The sequence below is a fragment of the Vulpes lagopus genome, chromosome 22 (assembly GCF_018345385.1).
Source record: "Vulpes lagopus strain Blue_001 chromosome 22, ASM1834538v1, whole genome shotgun sequence".
NCBI lineage: Eukaryota > Metazoa > Chordata > Mammalia > Carnivora > Canidae > Vulpes > Vulpes lagopus.
In genome coordinates this window covers 16,459,136-16,471,195 of record NC_054845.1, presented here as the reverse complement: position 1 = coordinate 16,471,195, position 12,060 = coordinate 16,459,136, and the positions used below count along the sequence as shown (strand labels likewise).

The 12,060-nt window shown below is 45.3% G+C and overlaps 2 protein-coding genes across 3 annotated transcripts; both read left to right on the top strand.

The window, feature by feature from the left end:
• The first annotated feature begins 850 nt into the window (after positions 1 to 850).
• Positions 851 to 2,564, top strand: LOC121480710 (gamma-crystallin D). The gene is made up of 3 exons (XM_041737554.1): positions 851 to 859; positions 951 to 1,193; positions 2,292 to 2,564. The coding sequence occupies exons 1-3, from the start codon at positions 851 to 853 to the stop codon at positions 2,562 to 2,564; spliced, it is 525 nt and encodes a 174-aa protein (XP_041593488.1).
• Positions 2,565 to 9,429: 6,865 nt separating this feature from the next.
• On the top strand, positions 9,430 to 11,703 carry LOC121480709 (gamma-crystallin F). Of its 2 annotated transcripts, XM_041737552.1 has the most exons (4): positions 9,430 to 9,438; positions 9,525 to 9,767; positions 11,362 to 11,364; positions 11,431 to 11,703. In XM_041737552.1, the coding sequence occupies exons 1-4, from the start codon at positions 9,430 to 9,432 to the stop codon at positions 11,701 to 11,703; spliced, it is 528 nt and encodes a 175-aa protein (XP_041593486.1). The 2 variants fall into 2 exon arrangements, with proteins under 2 accessions (XP_041593486.1, XP_041593487.1); XM_041737553.1 differs by lacking the exon at positions 11,362 to 11,364.
• Positions 11,704 to 12,060: the final 357 nt, after the last annotated feature.

Here is a 12,060-nt window from a genome sequence, read left to right as displayed (position 1 = left end):
TTTTATAATAACCTGAGAGATGATCGATTTTTGTGTTTTAACTTTTTCTTATTTCCTCCAAGTGAGAAATTTCCCTTTTAGTTCTTTCTGGGATGAAACCTCTTAAAACTATTCTCCCTATTGAATTACAATTAGCCAAGATAAAACATCTAATCATCAGTCTACTTCCAGACATGACTGTAGCAAATTCAGACCAAATACTGAATATCTGTGCTTGCTAGGATTTTTGTTTTGTTTTGATTTGGTTTGGTTTGGTTTTGGCTTTGGTTGTTACCATACTGCAAGTTTGAAGTTTTATGAATTCCCTTGGTAAAATATCCCCATTTCTTACACCCTTTAATAAGAAAATTCTCTTAAAGGACAAAGTTGAAATTATCAACATTCCGTTAAGGTCATTTTCTTCCTATTAACAATTAGTATGCAATTAGTATTCAATATTGAACACGAGGAGGTGCTTCAGCTAAAATGGTGTGGGGAGAGGAAGGAATAAATCTGGCTCCCTCACTTACACTTTTTTTTGTTTTTCCCCAGCCTATGCAAATAAAAGTGTAGACTATATATGAAATGGCTGAAACTCTATTTCTATTATTAAATCAACAATGTTCCAAATTACTTTTTTTCCAAACGGTCTCAATAGCATCAGCCAGTGATAGCAACCCGAATACTCCAGAGAGAATGGGACCAAAACCCACAATGAGCCCCATGGACTATGACAGCAAAGAGAAAAAAAGAGCACATGAAAATCCCCTCCTCGCCCCGCGGGCCCCTTTTGTGTGGTTCCTGCCAACGCAGCAGGCCTCCTGCTATATAGCCATGCGCTGCCGCCCATCCCTGACCTGCATCCACCACCATGGGGAAGGTGAGCCCAGTGCAGCCCCAGCCTGGGGGGCCCCCTCTCCCCACCACACCCGGGCCAGGCCTCTTGAGCCTCTCCCTCCCTTGCCTTGCAGATCACCTTCTACGAGGACCGCGGCTTCCAGGGCCACCACTATGAGTGCAGCAGTGACCACTCCAACCTGCAGCCCTACTTCAGCCGCTGCAACTCGGTGCGGGTGGACAGCGGCTGCTGGATGCTCTACGAGCAGCCCAACTACGCGGGAGGCCAGTACTTCCTGCGGCGCGGGGACTACCCCGACTACCAGCAGTGGATGGGCCTCAGTGACTCCGTCCGCTCCTGTCGTCTCATCCCCCACGTGAGTGCAGCTCCAGATGGGGACACAGGATGGATAGGTTCAAGCAAAGGTTAAACACAATCATTAGTGATCATTCAGAATAACTGAAGGTTTGGACAGAAGACCAGCTACCCTACAGTAGTTCAGTATAGTTTGCCCCAAACAGAAGCAAAGGGTAACCCGGGTACCAAGTAATCAACAAATATTTATTAAGAATGTGTTGGCCACAGTGGTCATGTACCAGCAATAGGTCCTGTCCTGGAATCACTTACAGTGGAGTTGTAGAAAAGCCACTAATATTCAATAGAAGAATAATCAAGTGCTAGAATATGTGCTAGTTATAGAGCAGACAGGAGTTGAAAAGGAAACTTAGAGGGGTTAATTTTTTTAAGACCTCTCTCTCTTTTGCTCCCCACTTGCGTATTTTGGTCCCACCACCCACCCAAATAGAAGTACTTTCTCTCAATGGAAAGAAACCCAGAGACATTTTATGCACACAAGCACATACATTTCAAATACGTGTTTTAAAACACTAAGGTTTTTGAAAAATTAGTGCTGGGGCTTACTGATTTTTCTTTCTCATTCTTCTTCATTTTATCCCTGAACTATCAAATAAGAATCAACTATTGTCTGAGTCACTTAAGATGTTTGACTTTGTTTCGCCAGAAACAGAAGGATCCAAGTCCTTGGTGATTTTTCCAAGATTTATCTTAAGCCCAAAGCAAGGTCATTCATTTCATAAACTGACCTTACTGTTCAAGCACACATGCTTGAAAAATTAAAAACATCTTTTCAAAATGGCAAAAATAGTAATACGCTCTTAAAGGTTTGAGTTTCTCTCTGGTATGGTTGACTGAGCATGACTAGTATTTTATTCTGGCAAATATTTAAATATATAAAGAGTGAAATTTCCTTTTGAATTCTATCCTACTTTATGGCCTTGAAAAGGTACTAAATCTCCAGCTTTGAAAATGGGGAATATATAAATATTGAGAATTACTTAAGGCAATTACTTAAGGCTTGCCATATATTTCAAAATAGCTTGAGCTGGACTGCATGAAAGTGTTGCAACCATTTCATGCTTTGCTTTCCCCCTCTTTCCATCTCTGGATGGGCCAGGCTGGCTCTCACAGGATCAGACTCTATGAGAGGGAAGATTATAGAGGCCAGATGATGGAGTTCACCGAGGACTGCTCCTCTCTTCAGGACCGCTTCCACTTCAATGAGATTTACTCCCTGCATGTGCTGGAGGGCTCTTGGGTCCTCTACGAGCTGCCCAACTACCGGGGGCGGCAATACCTGCTGAGGCCAGGGGACTACAGGCGCTACCATGACTGGGGAGGCACAAGTGCCCGGGTGGGCTCTTTGAGGAGAGTCATGGATTACTACTAAAATAGGTTCTTCATCATTTCTCAACCTGGAAACTAATAAAATATTTTCTGTGTGTTCCTGGCATTGGTTTGCTTGTATTTTTCTTGGTCCGCCGCTTTTTCTTTCTTTTTTAAAGATTTTATTTATACACGAGAGACAGACAGAGAGAAGCACAGACATAGGCAGAGGGAGAAGCAGGCTCCCTGCCGGTAGCCCAATACAGAACTTGATCCCAGGACTCTGGGATCATGACTTGAGCCAAAGGCAGATGTTCAACCACTGAGCCATCCACGCGTCCCTGTCCTCTTATTTTATTCTTTCATTTTCACACACAGATACACAAACCCACACAACACAAGTGGAAACCAAGATGTGTGATCCATACGAAATAAAACACGTCTCTCACAATAAAAATATGCCTTCATATTCAGTAGAACTTAATAGCTTGTGAAACACTTTTATGATACATAATCTCATTTGACTCTCTGGTATTTAAACAAGATGTTGCTTCAAACAAGATTATTAAAAATCTGTTTAGATTTGAGGCATTTGGGTGGATCAGTTGGTTAAGTATCTGCTTTTGCTTGGGTTATGATCTCGGAGTCCTAGACATCATGGGGCTTCCTGTTCAGCAGGCAGCCTGCCTCTCCCTTTCCCTCTGCCCTGCCCCCCTGTTTGTTTACACTCTCTTTCTGTCTCTCTCTCAAAGAAATCTTAAAAATCTGTTTAGATTTCAGTTTTTTTCTGAGCGGTGAGGATCTGAAGCTGAGGTTCAGAAATAGTGTGACCCACATTTTAAAACAGGGATACCACGATGGGCCTCAAAAGGTTTTTGAATCCCCTAAGCTGCAGGTAAAAGTTGAGTTCACAAATCTCTGGCAGACTCTCTTGATGCTGAGGCTGTCGCTTGACACTCCATGGACATGGAAACCTAAGTGGCCGAATGCTGATGGGGAGAGAGAAGAGATGGTGCCAGAAAAACAATTGCTTTCCTGATGAAAAGGAGTTGCTGCCCCTGGTGCCATAATCCCCTCCTCTTTGGGGCATCTTATACCCAAGAGGTGACATGTGTGAGGGAACTACCAGTTTCAGAAACGCTGGCCTTGATGTGGTCAAGCCCCTGAGCCAATGTTTACCCGCCAGGGCTCACAAGAGAACAGAACCAATAGGATATATATGGATAATATGAGTAGATTTATGAGAAGTATTACCTCACTAATGGAGTCTGAGAAGTCCCATGATCTGCAAGCTGAAGAACCAAGAAAGCTGGTGGTGTCCTCTAGTCTGAGTCCAAAGGCCTGACAACCAGGAGCTCTGGTGTCTGAGGGCAAGAGAGAAGATGAATATCTCAGCTTAAGCAGAGAACTAACTTGTCCTTCCCCCACCTTTTCATTCTAGTCAGGCGCTCAACAGACCGGATGGTCCATTCACCAGTAAGGGCAATGCCAGCAGTGTTTTACCTTCACACTTTTTATAATGGGAGTAAAATAACCCCAAATTCATTTATGCCACTGCAATTGGATGTTCTGTTATTTGTAGTTCAATACATATCTCTAGCTAATACAGAGCATATGTGACTTTTTCTGAGGTGATTGTTGAGTATGTATTCAAAGAAATTCCTAATGGAAAAAACGCGGGAAAAAATCAGGAGAAGAAGAAAGAAAGAGAGGGAAGGAAGTCAGGCACTATTAAACAATGAAGTGATATGATATTTAGCATATTTTGGACCTGGAGATCATCTATAACTTAGATAACTCATTTCATGTAAAGTATGCTGAAGTCCAATTCTAATACCAAACAGTCAATAACAGAAGTGGCATCAGAAGCCAGAACCCACAGCTCAGAGATCACTTTTTTCCATCATGGAATCAGGAAGATTCTTGTCAAAGTAATGACAGCACTAGCTTACTGATTCTTACTATGAGGTCATTGCAAACAACCAACCAGGAATTGAATTAAATATATAGGACAACCCAAAGCTGCATTCTGTCTATATATATATATATATATCTATGCACATCCCATACACACAGCCAAATATATTTACATAACCCTGTACTTGTACGTATAATGTGTGTGTGTGTGTGTGTGTGTGTGTGTTAGCATACTATACACTAAGTTATAGGGAAGTAGGGCACTATATTCGCTTACATTGAGTCTTCTACTTTCTGTTCTGTCTTGTGCTCTCATTGCTGGAATTTTAGGAAGGAAGAACGGTATGTAGGTTCAAAGAGATATGATCAAGTCATTGTCCTGCTTAAAAACCTTTGATATTTCTCCACTGTCCACAGGGAAAATTTCTTCTTACAAGAACCTACGGCCCCAGCTCATCTATTTCCTCTCTTATTAACCTGATGCTCCTGACCTGCCTGGGTCTTCCCATCACACCAAGGATTTTCACATCCCTTTGCCTTTTCTCACAATCTTTTCCATCCCTGAATTACTTTTCCCCAACTTCCCCCTGGTGAGCAGCTCCTTCTCCAAAGCTTGATCAAAATTCACCCGACTCTCTCAGCCAGATATGAATCTGCATCATCTCAGAAACATCAGACTGGAAGTAGCAGAAGCTCCATATCAAATGGGCAAGCAATACAGAAATTAGCTCACATGACAGGAAGTGCTAGGATAGCACAGGATTTAGGGATGGTTGATTCAGCAGCTCAGCAATGTCATTAGGGCCCCAGGTTTTGTCTGTCTCCCACCATATTTAGCATCTGCAGGGTCCTGGAGCAGCCAGGCATCCCTGGTAACCATAGGAGAGCTGCTAGCTAAGACTGAGGCAGCACAGAAGGAACACTGGGTGCGGACGAGCACCCCACAATCTCTACAACACAGTTGTGCACAGCACAAATCCCCAGAATTAAAGAGGACCTTGAAATGTCATCAGGTTCTTGAGTGTAAGCTTTGGTGATATAAGGTAAATCAAATGCAAGGAATAAAGGGAGGGGTGCCTGAATGGCTCAGTGGTTGAGCACCTGCCTTTGGCTCAGGGCATGATTCCCAAGTCTTGGGATTGAGTCCCACATTGGGTTCCCTGCAGGGAGCCTGCTTCTCTTTCTGCTTATGTCTCTGCCTCTCTCTGTATGTCTCTCATGAATGAATAAATAAAATTTTAAAAAAGAAAGAAAGATAAAGAGAGAAAGAAGGAGGAAGCCCAAGAAGGGAAAGGTACTAATTTAAAAAAATTTAAGACATTAATTATATTTATTACTGATTTTTTTCCTATCATAAAGTAAGAAGTATAAGTACCTTAAACTTTTAAATACTGTTTAATTCCCTTTGAAACCCTAGTATTCACCCATTTCAATATTTTCTTACAACCTCAGTAGAATTATTGAAATCAAGAAGTTCGTATTGATAAAATTAACATCAATGTATTTTTTTTCTTATCGCTCATGGAAAATGCTTTAAATTGTGGTAAAATATACATAATATAAAATTTACCATTATAACAACCTTTAAGTGTTCGATTCAGTGGCATAAAGCACGTTCATGTCGCTGTGCAACCATCAGCACTATTCATCTCCAGAACTTTGTCATCATCCCAATCTGAAACTCTGCACTCATTCCAGACTAAGTCCCCATCCCCACCTCCCTGTAGCCCCCCGCAATGCCCATTCCACTTCTTATCTCCATGAATCTGACTGTTGTATGTACCTCAAATAAATGGAATTGTACGATATCCATCTTGCCGGGCTCATTTCACTTAGCATCATGTTCTTAAGATTGGTCCATGTTGTGGCATTTATAACATATTTCCTTTTTAAGGCTGAATCATATTCCATTCCATGCATATACCACATGTTTTGCATCTACTCACCCCTCAATGGGCATTTGGGTTGCTTCCATCTTTTGGCTCTTTCACAGTGGCTACAACATTTCACATTCCCACCAGCAATGCACAACATTTCTAATTTTTCCACATCCTCACTAACACTTGTTATTTTCTATTTTATATTTCTATAATAGCCATCTTTACAGGTATGAAGTAGTATCTCATTGTAATTTTGATTGCATTTCCCCAATGATTAGTGATGTTGAGTTTCTTTAATGTGACTATTGCCCATTTGTATATCTTCTTTGGAGAAACGTTTATTCCTGTTCTTGTATTAAAATTTGGGATTTTTTTTTCGCTTTTTGCCTGTTGTTGCTAAGTTATAGGAGTTCTTTATGTACCGATGCCTTATCAAATATATGATTTGCAAATATTTTCTCACATTACATGGCCTTTCACTCTGTTGATAGTCTCCTCTGTCACACAGTTTTTATTTTGATGAAGTCCAATTTACCTATTGCCTATGCTTCATTGTCTTATCCAAGAAATCATTGCCAAATTTAGTGTCATGAAACTTTTCCCTTATGTTTCCTTCTAAGAGTTTTATGGTTTTAGTTCTTGAGTCTTGAATCTTGAATCCATTTTGATTTAGGTTTTGTATATGGTGTAAGTTAGGAGTCAACTTCATTCTTTTGCATGTGGATATTCATTTTCCCCAGTATCATTTGTTTAAAAGCCGGTCATTTTCCTATTGAATGGTATTGCCAACCTTGTAAAAAATCAGTTAACAATATATGTGAGGGCTTGTTTCTGGGTTTCCTGTTCTCTTCCATTGGTCTGTATATCTATTGCTGCACTAATACCACACTGTTTTGATCACTGTGGCTTTGTGGTACATTTTGAAATCATAAAGTTCAAGCTCTCCAGCTCTGTTCTTTTTTTCAAGATTGTTTTGGGCATTTAGGGTCCCTTGAGATTCTATGTGAATTTTAGGAGGGACTTTTTTTTATTCCTATATAAAACGTTGCTGGAATTTTGATAGGGACTGCATTGAATCTGTTGATCACTTTGGGCAAGATATCTGAACAATATTGATTCTTCCGATCCATAAGCACAAGATGTATTTATATTTATTTATATCTTCTTTCTTTCAGCAATATTTCTCAGTGGTATAATGTACTTACTTAAAAAGAAACTTAACATATGGTGAGCATTATTCATATATTTCAGTAAATTCTGTGAAAACATGATTTTTGGTAGCTGCCTAACACCTCATCAAACAGATGTTCTATAACTTACCTAATTAATGCCCTATTTTGGACATTTCATTTGTATCTTTTTTTATATTATAAACAATGGTCAGATAACATATTAGTGCGCCTAAATGTCTGCATGTCTTTTAACTCTTTCAACAAATTCTTAAAGATGAAGGTATTATATCAAAGAAGTGAAAATTAAGAGGGTTTTACTGTCGTAAAATACACATAACAGTAAATTTACCATCCTAACCATTTTTACCACATAGTACAGTAGTGTTAACTATATGCACATTTTTGTGCAATGGACCTTTAGAACTTTTTCATCTTTTAAATTTTGGTTTAAAATTTTTCTCTAAAAAAAAAATAAATAAATAAAATTTTTCTCTATAGCTTCTAAATGTTCTATAAAAGTAAGAATTTTTAAAAGAAAGAATGTGAATAAGGTTTATTAAATGTGTGAGCATCAAATGAAAACAATTTTTTAGTATTAGATTTTGGTAGCAACAATCCAAACTAAGGAATGAAATAGAGCATGCATATCAGGACTTGCTTCTTCTTAAGGAGTGGTTTTCAATCTGTGTTGATTTTGCTCCCCCAGGAAACATTTCCAATGTCTGAAAACATTTTTGGTTGTCACAACCAGAAGAGTAACACTACTAACATCTGGAGGGTTGACACCAGAGATGCCGTTAAACATCCTTAAGTGCACAGGACAACCACCCTGTAACAGAATATTTTGATCCAAGATGTCAAAATAGTGTGAGGCTGAGAAACTCTGCTCTAAAGAGAGCTGAGCACCAGGAGCTACTGGGGATGAAGGTAGGGTCTTGAGAGAGGAAGGCAGACTCTAGGCTCTGGAGTCAGAGCCTTAACTCCAGAGCAACCACAGCTTGCCTGGAGCTGGGAAGGGTAGAGAAAGATGTAAGATTGTAGGATCTTAAACTCGTTATATTTGCATATTAACTTGTATTTCTCAACAGCCAGAACTAATCTTAGCACCTGGTTTGCAAAATTATTAAATAGAAAGTTAATGCGTGAGACAGAACCACTGGTGGTTCTCCTTGCCTGTGCAGGGAGAGGCACCCCAGCTGAGGCCCTGGAGATGTCCCTGGTCCTTCCAGGCTCCAGGCAGCAGGGTGGCAGGTGCGTCCCTAAACGGGGCTTCCTTAGGGCCCAACTCCTGGTCACCCTTCCTCAAGTGTTAGCAACATCTGCTGTACCCACTTGTCAGCCCGGAGGGTCATGGAGAGGTTCTTCCTCTTAGACAGAAATCCCATCTTACTTTAAACATACTACGGAGAAGGCAGGCTCTTCCCCCTGTGCCAGGTTCTCACACCAAGAAAATGCTCTCATCCAAACGCCTCCAGCTGGGCCTGTTCTGACCTCAGTGACCTCACTGACCTCAGTGACCTCAGTTCTGACCTCACTCGGTCCCTACCCGGCTCTGTTACCCAAAAGGAGACCCACTACCCGGCTCTGTTACCCAAAAAGAGATCGTTTTGCAATTTAAGAAGATACCTAAAATATTCCATTGCCATTATTAACTCGGTGAGGGCTTTTGCTCAGCTCCAAAGTCCTAAATAGGCTTCGCCTAAAGGCCCCAGAGGCACCAAGTGACAGTTTTAACGCGGGTCATCAAATCGAAAACACTGGAGAGTCTAAGAGAAAACATACAATAAGTCCCGCACCCCACCCCCCACAGTCATTATATAGAAAAGAGAGAGAGAAAATCCCCTCCTCGCCCCGCGGGCCCCTTTTGTGTGGTTCCTGCCAACGCAGCAGGCCTCCTGCTATATAGCCGCGCGCCGGCCGTCCCCGACCTGGACCTGGACCTGGACCTGCCTCCACCGCCATGGGGAAGGTGAGCCCCGCCAGCCCCGGCCCGGCCCCCACCCCCGCCCCCAGCCCGGGGCCAGGCCTCCGAGCTCTCCCTCCCTTGCCTTGCAGATCACCTTCTACGAGGAGCGCGGCTTCCAGGGCCGGCACTACGAGTGCAGCAGCGACCACCCCAACCTGCAGCCCTACTTGAGCCGCTGCAACTCCGTCCGCGTGGACAGCGGCTGCTGGATGCTCTACGAGCAGCCCAACTACGCGGGGGGCCAGTACTTCCTGCGGCGCGGGGACTACCCCGACTACCAGCAGTGGCTGGGCCTCAGCGACGCCGTCCGCTCCTGCCGCCTCATCCCCCAGGTGAGTGCGGCCCCCGCCCCCCCGCCCCCCGCCCCGGGACTCCGCCGCCCGCGCCCCGACCTAAGCGGTGACCCCGCCGTGCAGCCCCGCGGCTCCGCTCCGCACGTGGCCCGCAGGTGGCCCGCAGGTGGCCCGCCGGCCCCGCCGCCGCTGCTCTCCTTCTGCACCTGTCGCCTCGTGGGGTCGGACCAGGCCGGGAGCGGCCCCGAGCACGCGGCGGCCACCCGTGCCCTGAGCGCTGGCGTCCCGCGCACGCGCAGTCCCGCCTCCTGTGCCGCCCAACCCCGAGCCGACCGTGGGCGCCGGCAGCTCCCGCAAGGCCCGCGGCTGAGAGGGCCCCAGAGCAGCCCCGGAGCCCGCGCGCCCGGCTCCCCACCCCACCCCCGCCCTTTCTTTCCTTTTTAAGAAGATTTTTTTTTTTTCCTTTTTAAGAAGATTTTATTTATTTATTTATTCATGAGACACAGAGAGAGAGAGAGAGAGAGAGAGAGAGGCAGAGGGAGAAGCAGGCTCCTCGCAGGAGCCCCGTGCGGGACTCGATCCCGGCCCCGGGGTCGCCCTGGGCGGATGTCAGGCGCCAAGCCGCTGAGCCCCGGGGACCCCCCCCCCCCCCCCCGCCCTTTCTAATTCGGCCGAGCGCCCTAGGCCTCCGCTTCTCATCAAAGAGGCAAAGGCTGTGGTGCTGCTGCGCGGGTGCAGGGCCTCGTGAAGACCAGGTGGTGCACCGCGGGCCCTTCAGCCACGGAGATGCCCCTCGGAAGCGCTTTCTACCGCGGGGGGCTGCTCCTGAGCACTTTCCCCAAGAGCATTCGGTGGCGGTGGCGGGAGAAGGAAGACAGGGAGACCGTCCGCCCTCTGGGAAGGCAGAGGAGAGATCAAGTGCCCGAGGAAGACAGGCAGGGTTTGCTCCGGACAGACAGCCTCGCTTTCCGCTGTTCTCGGGTTTTATTCCCCCTTGGTCCTGTGCAGGCCTCCTCCAGGACCTTGGGCTTTCCGTGTTGCTTCTTACCTAAAGCAGATCTGCAGGAGCGCCCTGGAGCTGACACCCGAACCTAGTCCCCGGGGGGCCTTTTGCTTTCCAGGGCCTTAGAGGAGCGGGGCTGAAGGCAGAAGGGAAGGGATTAGGGATTGCCCGGGCTGGGCTTCTTCTTGAATTGCCACTAGTCTGTGACTTCACCTGAGGGAAAAGCAACTTGACCTCCCTTCCCACTAGCTTCTTCTAATACTGTTGAGGTTCAAAATGAGAACTTTCTTTCCCAGGGGTCCTTTCTAAAATTGTATTTAAATGTCTAATTATTCTTATGTCATCCAAGGATCACTTGAGCCCACCATAAACCCATAAAGGCCACAGCAATCTGCACATAGTTATTTAAGAATGATACTAAATACGGCCAGTGTGGATGGTTCATACAGGTTGTGGCCTGAGAAACTCTTGGCAGCACCACAGGTAACTTGAGCTGTAGGAATGACGCCTTCTTCAGTTTTGCAGTGCGCAACCCATTCAAATGTACACAGCTGCCCTGGCATTGGCTGTCTTTCAAAATTTGTCATCTTTGATACAGAAAAGATAAAGAAATGCCCAATCCCTCTGTAGCACGTGTGACTGGTTGCTAACGGCTCGGTTTTCTGACTTTTCCTCGCCTGCTGATGGCCGAACCCACAGACCAGCTCCCACAGGATCAGGATCTACGAGCGAGAGGACTACAGGGGCCAGATGGTAGAGATCACCGAGGACTGCTCCTCGCTTCACGACCGCTTCCACTTCAGTGAGATCCACTCCTTCCACGTGCTGGAGGGCTACTGGGTCCTCTACGAGCTGCCCAACTACCGGGGGCGCCAGTACCTGCTGAGGCCGGGGGACTACAGGCGCTACCACGACTGGGGCGCCCCAAGTGCCCGGGTGGGCTCCTTGAGGAGAGCCGTGGATTTCTACTGAAACATTTTTACTCTACCCTGTTCTCCATCTGGAAGCTAATAAAATATTTCCTGTGTGTTTCATGCAGCCATGTGGTCCTGTTTTCCTTTCGGCCTCCTTGGAGGGGCTCAGCAGAAAGCCTGGAATAATGTGGATCTGCTGACACCTGTCAGTGCATGGGCTGGCGTGGGGCAGCAGTTAGGAGCACAGCCTCGGGAGCCCGGGCGCCTGGTCCAAAGCCTTACTAGCTGTAGGCGATGGGGCACGTTCCTGGGCATTCCTGTGCCTCGGTTTTCTAATTCGTAAAAATTGGGCTAATGGCACTCTTCATCTCATAAGATCGTGACGTGGATCAGGCAAGTTTTTATTTTTAAATTT